The sequence below is a fragment of the Rattus norvegicus genome, chromosome 6, assembly GCF_036323735.1.
Source record: "Rattus norvegicus strain BN/NHsdMcwi chromosome 6, GRCr8, whole genome shotgun sequence".
Lineage (NCBI taxonomy): Eukaryota > Metazoa > Chordata > Mammalia > Rodentia > Muridae > Rattus > Rattus norvegicus.
In genome coordinates, this window is record NC_086024.1 from 52,255,066 (window position 1) to 52,274,417 (window position 19,352).

The 19,352-nt window shown below is 45.6% G+C and overlaps 1 protein-coding gene across 50 annotated transcripts in view; it reads left to right on the forward strand.

Moving 5' to 3' along the window:
• Myt1l (myelin transcription factor 1-like) overlaps positions 1-19,352 on the forward strand; it is a 398,973-nt gene that overhangs the window by 362,208 nt on the left and 17,413 nt on the right. For 48 of the 50 annotated variants that reach the window (XM_039111668.2, XM_063261464.1, XM_063261488.1 and 45 more), the window contains 3 exons: positions 1,652-1,714; positions 9,661-9,744; positions 11,598-11,819. In XM_039111668.2, the coding sequence (XP_038967596.1) occupies positions 1,652-1,714; positions 9,661-9,744; positions 11,598-11,819 (369 nt within the window). The remainder of the gene's footprint in view (positions 1-1,651; positions 1,715-9,660; positions 9,745-11,597; positions 11,820-19,352) is intronic. The other 2 variants (XM_039111683.2, XM_063261479.1) reach the window with 1 other exon arrangement.

The window sequence follows — 19,352 nt, forward strand, 5'->3', positions numbered from 1 at the left end:
CTGTGAGTGACTAGTCTGCCAGCCACAGTTACCAGACTTGTGGGCTAGCCTCATTTTTGTGCATGGGTAGCCTTCCAGTCTCACCTCTAGACTTGGCTAACATGCTGGCCCACCCTCAGCATTGCTAAGCAGAACCATTGCTGAGCAGAGGGAAACCGAAACCTTTGGGAGCATCTGCTGACTGTCCTCATGTGTGGCTTTGTTCTTGACCTGGGTTCAGGCTTTCCCTGGGTTAGGATAAGTGCACAGAGCACAGTCTTCTCTTCAATAACAGATGGTGTTTTGTTCACTGTATCACTGAATTTGTTATTTAATGGAAAGGGTATTTTTTTCCGTTAACTTCTGTCCCTTAGTTTTATCTTCATGGTGGTACAAAGGCAATGCAGTTGCTTTGAGAAGTATGTTTTATTTAGCATTGCTATCTGCTTATTCATGGGATGGTATTTTTAAGAAGCTATACAGATGACTGGGAGATAGCTCCATGGTAGAAGTATTTGCTTTGCAGGCATTAAGGTCTTAATGTCATCCTCCAAACCCGCTGTAAAAATAAAATAAAAGAATTTCAAGACAGGCCTGTTGACACATGCTCATATTTCCAGCACTAGGAAATAGGGAGGTGTATCTCCAGGGCATCTAGCAAGCTTTATCTACTTATCTAGCCAGGACAGTCAAGAGGTCTGTCAGATAGATGAGATAGATAGGTAGACAGACAGACAGACAGACAGATAGATAGATAGATTGATAGATAGACAGACAGACAGACCGATAGCAGCGGCTGAGGAATGACACTGATTCTGTCCCTGGCTTTCACATGCACATACCCTAACACACACACACACACACACACACACACACACACACACACACACACACACTGTTTAGAGAGGAACAATTATAAAACCCATCAATAATGCAAGCTGGCCCTAAGATGCCAGATGAATTGGTTTCTGTGGGTTTAAACAGACCTGGTAGAGATGTCTGTGGCTAATATGAGATCCCTTTCAGGGCATGCAGATGCACCTCTTACCTTATACCCCAGAATGGAAACATAATAGGCTTAGGGTAAAGCAGACCTGTAGAAGGGTCCATAGCTAGGGAACTGCAGGTCTACTCTGCCTCCAACCCCAAGCACAAGTTCCAGATATTGCCTCTCCTGGACTCTAGGATCCCAAGTCTGGACAGCATTGTGAGGGCATGGCAGGCACCCCTGTGCTGAGCTGGCTCAGACTATCCCATGCCCTTAGCCATGATGCATATCTTTCCACGTTTGTGTCTTGTCATGTGTAGATTGGGATTGCAAGCCCTATAGTAGCTGGCCTTGACTGAGTTCAAAGAACAGTAAGGGTACAGAAAAGTCATTTAGGGATCCACAAGCCTAGTGACAAAGAATACTAGGTGTTTAAGAAACTGACAAGACCTAAGAGGTCACAAAAATTCATGGTCTTTTGGGCATGTCCTTGTGCTGGGAAGGAAGGAAGTAGAAATGGATATGTATGTGGTAATGATCGGGAGTGAGCTCCCAGATCAAATTAGTCTCTTTTAGTAGCAAGAGTACACAATAAAAAGCTCTCCTTTTGGATAAATAAAGTCAATTACCCAGGGAGGTTGATTTCCTTCAAGTAAATTACCCCATTTGCATTTGTACTTGTAGGTGCCCCACCCCTGGCTGTGACGGTTCTGGACACATCACTGGCAATTACGCTTCTCATCGAAGGTAGGTAGACTCATCAGAACCATCTTCTCTCCCCTGAGTAGCAGCTCCATCCTGGCAGGGGTACTGCACTCTCAGATGAGCTACAGGCTGGCAGTGTACCTCATATCGCCATCCTCAGCTAAGGACCCTGACTTGGGGCCCACTTGAATGATCATCTGTATACCACCCTAGAGCAACAAGGGGCCACCAAAACAGCTCCAGTTCCCCATTCTAGACAAACAAAGGAAAAAGACTCATCTCCAAATATGTTGTGTGAGAATACCCCATGTAGGCAAATATTCTCAGAAATACACGCTGCTAGTCCCCTTAACATTAGGATTTAAAGCATAAAGCTGTGCAGTTACTATACACAGGATTGACTACCACGGGGAGGGTTATTTTTAAATTTCAGGTCCTCGGGGGTTGGGGATTTAGCTCAGTGGTAGAGCGCTTGCCTAGGAAGCGCAAGGCCCTGGGTTCGGTCCCCAGCTCCGGAAAAAAAAGAACCAAAAAAAAAAAAAAAAATTTCAGCTCCTCACAATGAGAACAGAGAGGCTACACTATGACACAGAACCCCCACCACATGAAGGCCTCCACTACCTATCAGTCCATCAGCATAGTGGAAGTGCACACTTACCATGGGGAAAGAGCATTGAAAAAAAAATCTTGGTGATTCCAAAAAAAGTAGGTGGGATACTTGGTTAAGATGGCAAGACCAGGGCTGGGGATTTAGCTCAGTGGTAGAGCGCTTACCTAGGAACCGCAAGGCCCTGGGTTCGGTCCCCAGCTCCGAAAAAAAGAACCAAAAAAAAAAAAAGATGGCAAGACCAGCTCTCCGCAAGGAGCCTGGTGACAGTTTCAGGTAACACTATCAGAGCTTCGAAACTTAACACCTTTAAGGGCAAGTGGGGCTCCACAGCCGGGGGCAGGCCATCAGTGGATGGCAAACCATTATCAGAACCTTGATGACTCCTTAATATCAGTTATTGCTGAGGGCAGGCGGAGTGTAATATGACCATGAGGCAGGCAGTGTATGGCTGAGAGGCAGGCACCGGAATTTTTACTAAGCTGGCTTGGCAGGGTTCTTGTTCATACTTCATTCTGTGAGGACAGAGAAGGAACCTACAGTGGGGCATCTCAGGCTTTAGTCACATTCTGAGAACTTGGGACTTCTGCAAGGCCATCCCTGTCTGTAGAAACACAATGTGCACATGGCTGCCAAGATGCTGAGAAGGCCTTGATCTCCACCAGGCTTTCCCAGGTGCAGTGATGCTGACATTTGTGAATCAACAGTCCTTTGCTATGAGAGCTCCTTCAAACTCTAGGCTCCCGATGGGTAGCTGCATCTTTGAGTGCCAGTCAGTTTGCCTCCAGACTCAGCCTCACCAGGTCAGGAGAGGTTTCTACTTTTCACTTATACTGCTGAGTGCATGACAGACTGAGATCTTTCTGGAAGCATTTCCAGAGTAGATGGTTGCTTTATATTCAAAAGAATTCAGAACCACTCGAGGTGGATGTCTAAAGTCAGGTACATTCTAGTCTAGTCTTTATACTAGTTTATTTAGAAGTAAATGCCTTTAAAACATTCATCATCTTGGTCTGACAGCTGAAGATGGAAGTTTCCCGATCAGCCCATGTCTAGTGTCTTGTTTTCTCCTTTAAAAGATGGCATTGTAGGGTTGGGGATTTAGCTCAGTGGTAAAGCACTTGCCTAGCAAGCCCAAGGCCCTGGGTTCAGTCCTCAGCTCCAGAAAAAAAAATGGCATTGTATATCTACTTTTGACCATGATGAGTACCAGCATTTTTGCTCATTTGGCTTTTGATTTAGAGTTTTAGGTGTTAGTAAGATATAGATGCATCATTAAAATGTAATTTAGAGCCAGGAATGATGGTTCACATCTGCAATCCCAGCACTTGGAAGCAGAGGCAAGAGGATCACCAAGAGTCCAAGGCCAGGCTAGGCTACATAGAGAGATTTTGTCTCAAAATAATATGGGATTAGTATACGAGTATGTATGTATGTATGTATGTATGTATGTATGTATGTATGTGATATATATGATACATATATGTGGTGTCTATGAACATGTGTATACACATATATGTTTATTGTGTATTTTTGTGTACATATACGGTATGTGTTTGCATGTGTATGTATGGGTATATGGTATGATTGTGTGCATATCTATAGTGTGTGTATATATGTGTGCAGGCTGTGCATGTCTGTTGTGTGTCTTCATATTCATATGTGGTAGTGTTCATGCATATGTACATATGTGAATTTGTATGTGAGACTTATATTTAAGCTGTGGTCTGTGCTGAACTAAATTCTGGCTTTATCAACAGAGTTGCAAAGCAAATTTGGTTTTGAAGAGAAAACTTTGGACAAATATTGCCTTGTAGCAGTTTTAGCAAACAGGAAGTAGAGTGTACTGAAGTGTTCTGTAGTAACAAGTTCCTTTGCATAGAAGTTGCATATTAAGCAAGAACATTGCCTTCAGTTCACAGTTCTTATGTAAGTTTTCCACTAAGAAAACACTGAGGTCATAGCTCGGTAAGCAAAGGTCAGTATAAGTTGAATAAAGACAGAAGCAATAGCTAGATGATCATTAGGAACCTTCCTTTTCTTCTATGTTCCTCAATCCCTTCCCAGGAACACAGCCATGAGATACTTATAGTACAGAAACCATAGAGCAAAGTTGTCCTAGACTGCAATACACTGGGTTTCCAGATACGCCACAGTTCAGCTCAGTTGTGAGTTCAGAACATCTCCATGCCACAGTCAGAAGTGAGGCCTCAGAGCAAGGATTCTACGCAGGCCAGAGTCAGAGTCCATAGATACTTTCTGCCTATAAAAGAAAGCATTTCACTGGGGTTTGCTTACAGTTTCAGAGGCTCAGTCCATTCTTATGGCATGGATCTTGATGACACACGGCAGACATGATGCTACAGAAGTAGCTAAGCATTCCACATCTGGATCCACAGGCAGAAGAGAGAGACTTGGCCTGGCTCAGGCCCTTGAAACCTCAAAGCCTACTCCACCATCCCATGACACATGACTTCCAGCAAGGCCATGCCTACTCCAACATAGCCAAACCTCCTAATCCTTCCCAAGTTGTGCCACTCCCTGAAGTAGCATTGAGTTTATGGGAGCCACCATTCTTATTCAAACCACCACAGGGCTGCATGCCTCCTTCTGCTGCTCTCTCCACAGGGAAGATGGGGAACCCATTCTTTATTGGGTCTGAGGAAACTAAGGCTCAAGAGATAAACTGGAAGAGCTAGAATCCAAGTCATAGAATCTACTCAAAGTTTACATCTCCGTGGACCTATGAGCCCAGAACAACACTGAAAGACCATGGGGTTGGGGGCAACTCACAGGGAAATAGTACACCCAGAGACGTGCTAGACAAGATGCAGTTTGGAAGCTTATATTGGAACAGTGATGCAGCTTCTAGCCATAGTGTCATAGCTGAATGCCTTTGAATTTAACAAATCTTTGTGGATCGTGATGTTTTCTGAAACTTTCATCCATTCTTCTTCCCGCTGTCCTCTGATGGGTCTGTGATGCTTTCACAATCTGCAGTCGTCAGCTGACTTCATCTTGGAATTCTTGATCATTTCCTCAGCTTCTCAAAGATATTTTGTGCTCTTTCCCCCCTTTTCCCATCCTTCATGGGAGCATTCTTCATCTGCAGGCTGTTTGTTTGTTTGTTTTTAACACAGTGGTGCAGTGACTTCTGAATGCTCCTGCCACACAGACTCATAGACTCTTCCCTTGTTCTCTGATTGAGTCCTTTCGTTTTTCTTTTCAGTAGGATCATACAATGGCAAGACACATCCAAGACCCCTCTGCTCCTACTTTGTGTCCCACAGGGTATTCTGTGCCTCCCATTTAAGTACTCCAATTTCTTAAGGAACAACTACTAACTTCTCAAAACACAGAACATGATTCACACAGTTTACTGATCAATTCCTATGTAAGCTCAGTATCTCACTAAGCTTCACACATATGTGGTCTCGATGCCTGTGAGATTATTTTATCTCACAGTTGAAATGAGGAATTGAGGCTGGAATGAAATTTTGCCATGCTGTCAGCTCAATGTCTTCTCAAGCCCTTTCCTCTTTCTCTGTGAGATGAAAGACCCAAGGTTGCAGCCAGAAGACTGGTGATACCTTCTGCTGTTTCACTGTGCTCTGAGAAGTCCAGATCCCAGAGGCCTTCCCTGCTATTATGAGAGACATCACTTCACCCAAAGATAGGGATAAAGGCAGTAGGCTTGCTGGCATCTGGAAGTACAAGGAGAAAGGCTTCTTCAAGGGTCACAGAACCAAAAGGTTGTAACCTTCACTCGGGAGCTATGGAAGCCACATCATGGAACTGCTGACAAAAGCTCCTCACATGCTACAGGGAAGCCCTTCCCTTGCCCCAGGCTAGCTGAGCAACATTCTGGCCTGGAGATGACAAGTTTTCATCCAGATAGCTCCTAGGTGCTAGCCTCTAGCCCTCTCACCTTACCTGAGCCGGCTAAGGACCACCCTATTCTGTCCCTCGACCCTAAGAAATCAAGTGTTACAACAGTATTACTAGTTCTGAAAAACAAGCCTATTAACAATTCAGTAAAAGACACAAATTGGCCATTTTCAGTTGAGGACCAGGCAGGACTGTACTCCACAAAGCAGCAACCACCCCAACGAGTAGAACAAAGGAGGCTGTTGCATTCAGAGAAAAGCAGAAACTCCAACTTCAAATTGTCTTCCACATAAGGCAGGAGATAGAGCAGTAATTACACTTTGAGAACATCAATTCAGAGGCTTAGGTTCTTTCTTTGGGACAGATTTGAGCAGGGAAGTTTGTTGCCATTCCAGACAAATCTGGCCTGCTTTAGAAGTTGGCTGTCGATGACCCGGGTTTGCTTAGAGATGTGAACATCAGTGTGACATGTTGACATCTTCTACCAGAACCTTCTGTGGTTGTCACATATTTCAAATTTATATAGTTTCAGGTAAAAATATAAATATCTAATGAGGCTCTGAGCCAAGAGTAGTGAATTGTGGGAAACACGATCTCTGCTTTGGAAATACTTAGTAATTTATAGCCTGATTCCAAATGGCAGTCCAAGATCCCAGAAATTTAGAATTCCAGAGATATTGATTGAGTGCATACTATATTCTAGAGGTCAAAGAACAGTGATAACTAAAAAAGTTCTATCCTAATCTATGGGGAAAGAGATAGAGAGATGCACAAACCTTGGTGGAGCCTTGGGCAGCTCCACAGCAGAAGGAGCTGGATATGGGGATTGGTTTTCAGGATGAGGTAAGTTCTGAATTCTCCAAGCTAGGAATAATAGCACACTGGTCATCTCTGCAACATGAGCCCTTTGAACATATATGCACTGTATTCAACACAGAGAAAACTCAGGGTTATAATAAGTAAAGTGGCAGTGGCCACATTATGATCTGACTGGTGAGACTGCCAGATAGGATGGGAATAGGTCCTGCTCAAACATGTTGTCTTTGAGATTCTTTTTTTTTTTCTTTTTCTTTTTTTCGGAGCTGGGGACCAAACCCAGGGCCTTGCGCTTGCTAGTCAAGCGCTCTACCACTGAGCTAAATCCCCAAGGTGGGGACCTTTGAGATTCTTAAAAGAAGACAGCTAAGCAAGGCAGATGTGAGAGGAAGAAGCAAAGGAGAAGTCTGCCTTCACTGAAGGAGTCAGTGGAAAGAAAATGTTCTAAGTGCAATATTTAGAGAGGACAGATGGGCCCAGAGGTTGGTGCTAGCTTTCCCATGAGGAGTAGTGCATCGAGCCTTAGACCTCCCTCGAGGTCAAACCCCTGTATTTACGTGTCTGTCACTAAGCTAGAGAGAGAAGGCAACTGGTGTCTTGTGGTTGCTAATTTGGATCCTAAGAAAAGACTGCAGATATTGAGGAATCTCTGTACCCTCCTTGGCCTTTTGTTCTCCTATCTTTCTTATGGGGGCTCATCTAACATCCTGATCTCATGAACCATAATCAGAGACATGGCCAACTACTACCAGTAGCAAATTTGACCCTTGAGCAGCCTGATGTCATTCCTAGACTAGTAAAGTCACCATAAGAATCTCTTGAGTTTATGAAGAATAATAGGTTCATGTCCAGGGTTTACAGCAAAAATAGAGAGTATTAAGTCTGGTGTTGTAGTTCAGTTGGTAGTATATTTGCTTAGCATACACAGATCCCTGAGTTCAGTTCTCAGCAACACGTAAAATCAGGTGAGATGGTATATGCAGCCTGAAATCTCAGGATCAAAGGACTGACAAGGTGGAGACATAAGAATGATAAATTCAAGGTCATCAAGGCTATAAATAAGTTGATGCCAGCCAGAGATTACAGATTACACACTCTCTCTCTCTCTCTCTCTCTCTCTCTCTCTCTCTCTCTCTCTCTCTCTCTCTCTCTCTGTGTGTGTATCAAACAAAAGAAAAGCAAAAACAAAATGGAGAGTACTGAATCACTGGAAGTCCTTGACTGTGGCCTTGGGGCCTTCGGGGCTCATCTGGGTGTAGAGATCTCTGTGTAGAGATGGATTCTCCTGAATCCATCCTATCCATCCTTCCCATTCTACTGTTACACTCAGCAAATACCTGACTCTCACAGGCTCTGTGCTAGGCCGTCAGTAGGTGTTAAAGATCCAAATGATGGAGGCCTGGGCAAAGTAAGATCAGGAGCTGCCACCCAGTCTTTTTCCTCCCTTCACTGCCCCTGGATCTGGGCCTCCAGGGACATGGAACCTGCACCCCTCTGGGAAGCAGGAGAAGGGAGGGGTGCACAGTGGGGGGAAGAGTCAGGCGAGAGCCAGGGGTTGACCCCAGGGGGAGGGGGCATGGCTGACACTGGGAAATGGGCTTTTGCACTGGGTTTGTTGGGGTTTTGTTTTTGTTTTCCTTTAAAATAAAAGCAAAAGTTGTGAGGGAAAAAAGATCCAAATGAATACAAGGTGGCTCACACATCTTTGGGACTGGCTTCTTAGGAGAGCCTTCGGTGGAGGGACAGGTGAGCAGAGAAAGTCAAGGGTTTCTTCGCAGATAGACTCCCTTGCCGAGGCTGAGTCATGAGAAGGATGGCAGATGAAGCATATGTGAGGCTGAAAAGAAGGTGAAGGTCCAGGGAAGAAAGCCACTATGTAGCACTGAGCTAGAGGTGACAGAGGAATGAGTCGGGACAGTTGAGGCAGACTTACAAACTATGCATGAGCCAAAGCCCACACTTTGTGTCCCATCATGAGGTGTTTAGATGTAAGGAGAGATACTCAGAGGGGTCCTAGCACATGAACATTCCTTGAGAAAATTGCCAAAGCCTCTTATGTGCAAAAATCTAGAATGTAAACAAGCATGTTTAGACTCCAGCATCCCTTCTGCAGAGGTCCACACCTGAGTGAGGCGGACGGCACCCAGTACACACCTGTGCTGCAGAGCTCTTCACAGAAGCAAAGGGCCTGACTGCCCTTCAAGTCACCTCACCATTTATCCCTTTCCTTTCTTCTTTCCTCCCTCCCTTCCTCCCCACCACTCCACATTCAACCACAGAATCATCCCCATCATCTTTTCCGATTAGTTGTCACTGTATCCATTTTTCTTTTTTTTTTTCTTTTACTATTTTTCAGAGCTGGGGACCGAACCCAGGGCCTTGCGTTTGCTAGGCAAGCGCTCTACCACTGAGCTAAATCCCCAACCTCTCTGTCCCCACTTTTCAAGTTGGCCATTCCCTATGTCTACAGCACCTAGTCTGCCCAAGACTCTTAACCTCCTTGAGAGGGAACTAACAAAGAGTACAAAGACATTGAGAGGACATAGGGCTGTGTCCAGAATGACCCTCCCCACTGCATTAATTTATCCCCAAATCCCAGACTGTAGAGGGACTCAGATCCCCGGTGAGGAAGTTTTACCCAAGTGTTCTATGTCTCTGAAACCCCTTTCTTCTTCAGCCTTTCCGGGTGCCCAAGAGCAAAGAAGAGTGGTATCCGGATAGCACAAAGCAAAGAAGACAAGGAAGACCAGGAGCCAATCAGGTATGGGGGGCCAGCAAGGTACATGCCCATTGAACATCCATGAGAAAGGGGGCCAGCAGGTTCTAGAAGACATCTGCCCAGGTTTAACTAATTAACTAGGCCAGAAGAACCTAAACCCTCTGCTAACTAGTCTTGAAGCCATAGATGTCCAGCCAGGAGTGATGTTTGCAGTGACCCAAATCTTAAGAAACATTCCCATTCCCAGGAAAAAAGTTATATGTATATATATATATATATATATATATATATATATATATATATATATATATATATATATATGTGTGTGTGTGTGTGTGTGTGTGTGTGTGTGTGTGTGTGTGTGTGTGTATACATATATATACATATATATGTATATGAATGAGAGACTGCAAACATAACACCAAAAGCAAATTTCCTGCTGGCATGCAGCTTGTTAAGACCAGCAGAGCTGCCCTTCCTCCCCTGAGGCAGGCTTGGGAGGCAGTTGCCTTGCACCTTCCTCTGCAGCCCAAGGGGCTTACATTTCATTCTCGTCTTCTATTTCTGTTTTCTGTCTCACCCAGGGCTCCAAACCTCACACAATAAATCTGGTGGGTCTGGATTAAATTTCAATATAAGTACTTTAGAGATAAGTTTTAATACAAATAAAAATCAATGAAGGCATAGGTCATTAAGATGAACTAAAATTTATCAGAATAAACAGAAGCCTGGATTCTGTGACATCTAAATATTGCTATTCAAAGAGAAGCGTGGGTTAGTAATATAGCCTAGTTGGTAGAGTGCTTGTCTAGCATGTATGATGCTCAAAGCTCAACACTGCATAAATGAGGATGGGTGGTATAGACCTGTGCAATGAGGACAGGCACGTCAGAAGTTCTAGGTCATTCTCAGTTATACAGCTAGTTCTTCAAGTCAGCCCAGGCTACAAGAGATGTGTCAAAAGAAAGGAAAGGAAGGGAGGGAGGGAGCAAGGGAGGGAGGGAGGGTGGAGAGGGAGGGAGAGGGGAGGGGAGGGGATGAAGGAGGAAAGAAGGGGAGGGGGGAGGAGGACGGGAGGGGAGGGAGACAGGGAGGGAGGGTAAGGGAAAGGGAAGGAGAAAGAAAGGAAGACAGGGAGGGAGAAGGAAGAAAATGCAAGCAGACACAGCCCTAAGCAACAGAGGTCAGGAAGTCAGCCTTGGCCCTTTCCGAGGCTCACTGCGATATTTTGTTGGCTGAGTCTGGGCTCCTCCCATACAAGCAATAGGCAGTACAATCCCAGGTGGGGACCTAAAGCACCTCTGCTTCCTGCACCTTCCACTCAAAAGCCATACATGCTGCTCCTGAGGTATGCCTCTCATCCTACTGAAAGGATACTTTGTGTTCCCCAAGAGTACAACCACATAGGTGCTTCCTAACCTGGAGAAAATGCAGTTTGATGAAATTGCCTTTTGGCTAGCATATAATAACTGAACCCCTACACTGACCCATTGACTTGGAATTCCACCACCAGAAATTCTGTCCAAAAATGGCGTTTTTCTGTGGACAGCTATATCTCACCAGAGCTCATTGTGTGAGAGCTACCACATCTTCTAAATCATCCCTAGTGTTCATTTCTAAATGGGTGAAATGCCACATGTCACCACTAGGTGGGGTCTTTCTGAGTCCTTTTTGTTCTGATCCCCCTGCCACCTAAGATCACTGGCATGGGCATGTGCCACCACATATGGCTCTTCCTGTATCCTTCTTGTCTTCTTTTCTCTTGTCCAGGAGCGCATGGGTGCTTTGCTTTGGTTTGGTTAGGTTTTTCCTTCATGTGGGGTAACTGTGTTGCAAAGTCCATGATGCCCAAGACGGTAAAGACAATGATGTTTTGCCTCTTGTCTGTTGTCCAGGTGTCCGGTACCTGGCTGTGACGGTCAGGGACATATCACTGGGAAGTACGCATCCCACCGCAGCGCCTCTGGGTGCCCCTTGGCAGCCAAGAGGCAGAAAGATGGGTACCTTAACGGCTCCCAGTTCTCCTGGAAGTCAGTCAAGACAGAGGGCATGTCCTGCCCTACACCCGGGTGTGATGGGTCAGGACACGTCAGTGGCAGCTTCCTCACACACCGCAGGTGAGTCTCTCTGCACTTGGCCAGCACACTTCACCTACAGTGGCTGACTGGGGAGGGAACAGCTGTTTCCTTCTCCCTCAACATCCATGCTAAGAAAGCCAAGACCAAAACCATCCACCAAACAAAATGTGGAGATCTGGGGAAAGATGTACAAAATAGCAAATTTATCTCAAAAGCTCAAGCCACTTCAGCCTTGTCTACCTACCAGGACCACCATTGTTTGTTCTTTCTTTCTTTTTTCCTTCCTTCCTTCTTCCTTCCTTCTTCCTTCCTTCTTCCTTCTTTCCTTCCTTCCTTTAAAATCAGGATCCATAGTAAAAAACAGACTTTATCCTACATGAACCCCCAGGAACATACACACAGATATCTGTAGACTGAAATATGTCTTGCTTAGCATTCCAAAGTAATCCCCTCCTGGGGAAAGAGGCTGCTGCTCGTCACCAGCAAATATCAGGACAATGACAGTGGCCTTTTACCAGGTGCCTGTCAGATACATGAGAAGACTCTCAGGAGACTCCATCAACCCCATCCATTTTTATTTGTTTAATTTAAATAGAAACGTGATTCAATTATCTTGAAAGAGATCTGTTCTATGGTGTGTCCTGAACTCCTTAGGAAAGTGGTGGGTCTCTGTGGTGGCCAAACTCACAGGAAGACCAGAGGAGCCATTAACCTTGGTATCTCTGTGTCAGGGACCCGCACTGCACAGTGGCAGTGCCTGCCCATAGGCCATAGGGGAGGAGTCACAGTGGTTCCCTTGCTGATGCTCTTTGATGAATCTTTCAAGCAAGTATACACACACACACACACACACACACACACACACACCTGGTTCTGTATAAAACTACCTCACATAATAAGCAGGCATTGATATGCAGGCCAAAGAAGTAATGTTTCCTTCAAGAATACATGACACAGAGCCTGAAGATTTTGAAGTATTTTTTGTTATTGAACAAAGTCATGAACTGGAGAGATGACTCAGTAGATAAAAATACTTGCTGTGCAGGCCAAAGACCTGACTTTTAATCACAACACCCATGCAACAGGCAAGGCCTGTTGCTGGGTGTGTGTGTGAGAGAGAGTGTGTGTACACATGTGTGTCTGTTTTTGGTAACTCTGGCAATGAGGGAACCACTGGGGACTGTTCATTGTCAGCCTAACCAGGTCCAGGGAAAGACCCTGCTTCAAAATAACAAGGTTGAGTGGGACATCCAGCGTCCTCTGGCTTCTGTGTATCCCAGGTATGCATACCTTTCCTATTCATACACCACATACATGCATATGTATGCATATGTGCACACATAGGCAGAGAGAGAAAGAGAGAGAGAGAGAGAGAGAGAGAGAGAGAGAGAGAGAAGGTAAAAAGAAAAAAGTAAAAAGATAGGCTGCTCAGGTAGAAAACTCAATGGCTTAAATACTTTGTAAAATAAATAACTAAATAAAGGTCTTTCCCATACCATATTTAGCCAACTGCCTTCCAAGGCTCCAAGGCTTGTGGTCTTGCTTTCTCTCAGATTGCTCTTATACACTAATATGTATATATAAAGTACACCTACAACTAGGCCTGCGCAGCTACTTCTCCTGTTTATACAAGCAGGTTCTTGTGTAGAACTAAGAAGACCCATCGGTTCACAGCATGCCTAGGGCCAGCAGATATCAGGACAATAACCCCGGTTATGCCCAGCCTTCCCTCTCCAGGGCCAGCCTCTCTCACCGGTTACCACCACCTGCCACTCTTAGATTCAAATGCTACAAAGAAGGCTGAGGACGTAACATCTGTGTGTACATGTGTTTGGTGGTGTGTCAGCAACGCTGCAGGACCCAGTCTCCAGCAGTGGTATGTTGTTGTAGATACTCAGTTTACTCTCTTGGTTCTTCATATGATTCGGCCAGCCCCCAATAAAGGAGACTGAGTCCTATAGATTTATTCAATCAGCTTTAGCACAATTACTGGGCAATTGTCAGTAGTCAATTCTTCCGTATGTTAGACTGGCTAATTCTCAGCTTTGTTCCCCAAGTTATTTGCTATTTGAGTCCTGAGCTGCCATTTTGCTCCATCAGCCTGTCCTCAGGATGCACTTCTCTTGGCCACCTACTTATGGTCCATCTCCTCTCGTGGTAGCCTCTTCTTCTTTCTGTCTTTTCCCTCCTCCCCTTCTCCCACCCCTCTGTGATCCTTACCTGGGTCCCCAGCCTGGTATCCAAAAACCCCATCTACTGCTGTTTCCTCTAATAATTGGCTATAACCACTTTTGTTTAACTAGTCAGGGAAGATTGGGGAGCAAAGTTTACACAACATTTGATATACATGAGGATGTGCTTGAGGATAACAACCAGATCTTGGGGGCCAGTGTTTAGCATTGGAATACTTAGCAGCACCAGACCAACCCCCCAACAGTGATATTTTTATAAAATTCAGCCAGTGCCAAAATGCCCTCCACAGCGTTCCTTGTCCCAAAACACTTCAGCTAATAGTAACATTTAAAAACTGTTAAAAGGCCCTTATGTGAGTTGTAGCACGTATCTAGCACGGCAAAGACAGCGTTCCGTACCTTGACTGAAGCTAAGCATCCTTGGTTACAGACTGTCCAGGTTTCAGAGAGGCCTACGAAGAGGTAGAACATTCTGTACGGCCCTGCCCTCAGAGAGCTTCTGTCTTAGGTCTATCCATTTTGTTTTTAGTAGCTAGTCTGAGAGCTGGGTGGCTGACGTTAGCTCCATTCTCTAAGGCTGCAATTCATTTCACACAATAAAATCTCGACAGTGCTCGCTGTTCAGGGTGCTCTCAAGGCTCCTGGGGGAAGGAGGAGCACTGGGGCTCAGGCACCATGGAGATGAGAAGCATCCAGGGAAACAGTCTACCCACTTCTCCCCAGAGACTCAGCAAGTGTCTCCTGTGGGCCAACTCCTGCTCGCTCACCACCTCTTCTGAATCTCCCCCTGCAAGGTGCATGTCCTTTGGGAACTCCATGGGGCTCAGCATCTCCTTGGCCCTTCCTCACAGTGCTTCTCTCAGCTTGTTATTGATGGAGGTGGAGCTGTGGTGTGGAGAAGAAGCACACCATGGCCATGCTGTGGACACCATGCATGGTGCATACCACATACTCTGTGATGTGCTCACTTTTACTATTGTTCTTTTTCAACAGAAGACTTGTCCTCAGGGGTCCATCTGAGGTCAGCACCTCAGACTATTATAGCTAAGTACCACTGGCAGGGCTAAGGGGTCTATCTGTGTCCTGAGAACCAATCTAGGCTGCTGGTCACATGATTCCTGAGACCTCTGAATGGTTGTGAATTTGTGATGGTCATTGGCAAAGCCACTAATGTGAGCCTCTCAGTTCCTTCTAAAACTGAAGGCTGTGCTTAGAGACAAAGGGAAAAACCCAAAAAGGAGAGAGAGAGAGAGAGAGAGAGAGAGAGAGAGAGAGAGAGAGAGAGAGAGAGAGAGAGATTGAGGATATCCAGGGATCAAATGACCTCTTGGTGGAGGTCAGGAAGCCAAAAATGCAGAGGGGAGAGCAATGTGAACATCTGTGGGAGAAGCCAAGATAGGGAAACCACTAGCTAGAAAAATGTGGGCATGGGGTGGGGATAGGATGTTCTGAATTTTTTTCAGAAGGACTTCAAGGTGAACACGCAGTTCCATTGCAGTTCCCAGTGTCTGCGTGTGTAGTGCATCACTGCTCTCTCCTTCACGTCATCAATATCTCTTGGTGCTGTACAGCATTTTCATGCCTCAGGGAAGGGCTATATGGGAGAAGGGCTCCGGTGTTTAAGACAGGGACACTGTGTTCCCTCTCACCTTGCAGAGCTGAGAATCAGGGTTGTATAGTAGCCCGGTGAGCTTCCATTGTTATGTGCAAGAGAATGAGAAGGGAGGAGACGAATGCAGGAAAGACCTCTGCCAGGTCTGAACTTCTCAAAAGCCTCTGTCCTCTGGGAGAGCTCCCCTAGTTCTGTGTGGGCTCAGGGATAGCCAGGGACGTGCATGCGCAGCCTACATCCACAGGGGAAGGATGCAGAATAGAGGAGGGGCAGGTAGGCTTCATCACATCTAGAACCTGCTTTCCGTATGTGAATACAAGCAGCCTCTCCATCCCTGGGTCAACTAACTACAGGTCACCTCTGTTCTGAATATGTGTACATTTTCCCGGTCATTCTTTCCAAAGCATCGCAGTATAATACCAGTTTTTACACCAGTTACATTGTTTTATTTTTTAGGATTTGTTTTTATTTTTTATTATGTGTATGTCTATGTGTTTTGGGAAGGGCAGGTTCTGTGCATGTATGAATGCAGATGTCCATGGGGTCCAGACATCAGAGTCTTTAGAACTGGAGTTATAGGTGGCTGTGAGCATCCCAGTGTAGGACTGGACTCAGGTTGTCTGCAAGAGTAGAATGAATGCTTAACTACTAAGCCATCTCCACAGCCCATCAGACATTCTCTGAAGTAGTTGCATGGTCCCGAGAAATATAAATGACCTAGAGGAGATTATGGTGGAAGGCATGGCTCCGTGGAGAAAGCTTGCCCTCTGCTCAAGGCCCAAGGTTCAGTTCCCAGTACCTTAGAAAAAGAAGTGGGAAGGCGGTTGGGATGTCACATGTGAATACTCCAGTCTTTCTTAAAAGGAAGCTGAGTATTTTTGAGTGTCCATGTCTGATTGGAGCTTTGAAAACAATCTCCTCAAATACTGAAGTGTAAGTGTCTTCAAACTAAGTGTCCTTATTTATTGTCACCTCAATCTAATTCCACAAGGAAACGCAGACAGTCTCCAAAGTTAAGTTTATATTCACACTCTAAAACCAAGTATTTTTGTAAAGAAGACTGATGTTTTCTTTGGAGCAGTCGCTCAGCCCTCCCTGGCCTTGGGCTGGGCAGTCGGTCCTCTGCAGTCTTTCTAGAGTGTGTGTTTGGCTTTCCCAGAACTGTGGCAAAGCAGGCTCCCACTGAGAGAGACATTTACTTCTGTCTCCAAAGGGCAGACTGGAAGGTGATAGGAGAGCAGGTTTCAGGTGTCTTCAGTGTTTCCAAGAGTTGTTCTATGCACAGCAGAGAGGGCTGCGGCGGCAGTGGTTTGAGTTGTGTGGTATTTGTAGTGTCATGTTGCTTCTAGTACTGGTTGTGGTACTCATTACAGTGGCAATGGCCGTGGTTGTGGTTGCTGTGTGGAGATTATTCTGGCTATGATTGTGGTAGACGCAGACATTGTGGTTATGATGGGTTTTACCTTATTGTGGTTATTATAGGGCCTGGGGTTGAATTGTTGTGGTGACTGTCATTATGGGAGCTGTGGTTTTGGTTGTCAGGGGCTGTGGAGATGCTGGTTATGTGTTTGTGATGGTGAGGCCTGTGGGGATGGTTATTGGAATGGTGGTTGTAATAGTGGTTGTAGCTGTGATACAGTGGTGGTAACGGTGCTGTTAGTCACTGTAACAATCACTGCTGCTACCATAACTACCATTATTGCAAAAGTCATCATTATTCCCACAACCACCACATGCCACCTGATGCCTACCATCCACGTCCATGCCTGAGCAGTCTCTGCAACAGGGATCCTCTCATTTAACTGCTCTCCCCATGGATCAATGCCACTGGAGCAAAAGCACTCTGTGTGTTTAGACAGGAAGAAGAAACTGGGAGCATGGGAACATTCTGCCACAAACCAGATGTGTCACCAGATGGGACTGCACTGATTTCAAGGGCCACCCAATGGACCAGTGTGCACTGGGAAGTTTCCCTCTGTGGCTAAGTAGACATATCAGAAACTTTGAAAGCAGCCCTTTCCAGCCTAAGGGCTCTGTCAACACCTCCCCCTCACCAAGTCCTTCTCTTCTTGTAGTGTTGTCTGTTGTGGGTATAGTTGTAATAAGGGCCACATTAACTTGATCTCATCCTTAAAGACCCTATTTCCAAATAATGCTCACAACTTGGAATATCAGGGCCTTCTATTTGGAGATCTAGCAATCTAAATCCGAAGCCTTACCTGAGCCTGAAACAAAGAGAAACAAAGGGAGCTTCTCCTGTTGTCTGTGAGAGTCATGCTTAGAGGCAGCCTGGGAGGACCCAGATGAAGACTTGGCCAGAAACAAGCTCTTGCTTTTCAAGTACAAACTCTTGGAACTTCTTTTGGGGCCTCTGGGTCTTGATGCTGTGTCCTCTGACACTTTGATCATCCCTCTTTAGTCAGTAACCACCCTGCCTTGGATAAAGAGACTCTCTGAGGTCACTGAACCCCCTGGACCCATGCAGGACCCATACACTAAGACCAAGATGTACAGGTAGTACCTTACGAAGTACTTGAGTCATACCCCCTTAAAAGGGACCAGAGAGGAGCTCTTGGACCAGTGTATGAAGTTACAGGTATACATTGCCCAGCGGAAAGTTTTATGTATCACCTCTATCGAGAATCCTGGTTAAATTCCAAGGACTGATACACACTTGTCCTCACTGAATCTCATGATACCACTAACATGACTGATTCTCATAGTGAACCTGCAAAACACAGTACAGTACAACCTAAATACAAAGAAAGAGAACATGTCCTACCCACTGTCAGAGGCACATGCCAAGGAGAGACGAGTTCAGGCTCGGCCTCCTGTTGAGCATCTGAGCTGGGATGTGGAAGTAAAACTGGAAGGAGAAGGAAAACAGGAACCCATGCTGACATTCTCCCACACCCGCATGCCTCTGAGGGTGTTGAGGTAAAGGACCCCTGAAACAAGGGCAGGTGGGCTCTTGAAGGCTGGGTCACGTGCCTCCTACACCTTGGGAAAGTGCGAGCAGAGAACCTTGGGAACAAGTGCTCTGCAGGCTGAAGACAGCAATGCTCTGTAGAAAGCAGGACGGAGAGTTACAGTGGAGAGGCCCCACCTCCTTCCTGACCTCAGATTCCAGCTGACCACTCCTATGAATCTGCAGTCTGCCAAGTCCAGTTCTCTGGACAAGGAGCCTGGCTCCCCAGTGGAGCCAGCAGCCAGACAAGGAATTTCGATGGTCACTGACACCTATGAGAGGGAACCAGAGCCAAGAACCACAGCCAGTAAAGGGAGTGCATTTCTTGACAGATGCTAAGCAAACCAAGCCAGAAAGGAGAGGGGCAGTAGAAAACAAACAAACAAACAAACAAACAAACAAACAAACCACATAAAACCAGAAATACCATGAACAAAAGAAATCTTTTCAAGCTTACCGCTTGAAAGGCAGGAAAGAATGGAAAGGGTATTAAAGTATATTGTGTTTATAACCCAGTGGGGCAGGGGGTAAATTTATCTTTAAAACCTAAGTACAAAGGAAGGATCACATGGAAAGTTAAGATGCCAAATTGAAGGCATAAATTGTACAGAGATAGCATATTTCAGAAGAATGAATGGTTCCGGAGCATTGGTTACAAACTACTAAGGAGTTCCTGGGGAGAGGGACCACAGAAACAGAACTGAGAAAAATGAAAGGAAGAATATTACCAAAGAAATAAAGCAAGTAAGGTCACAGGATGGAGATCCTAAGCACGTCAGGGGAACAGGAAATGAGGAAAG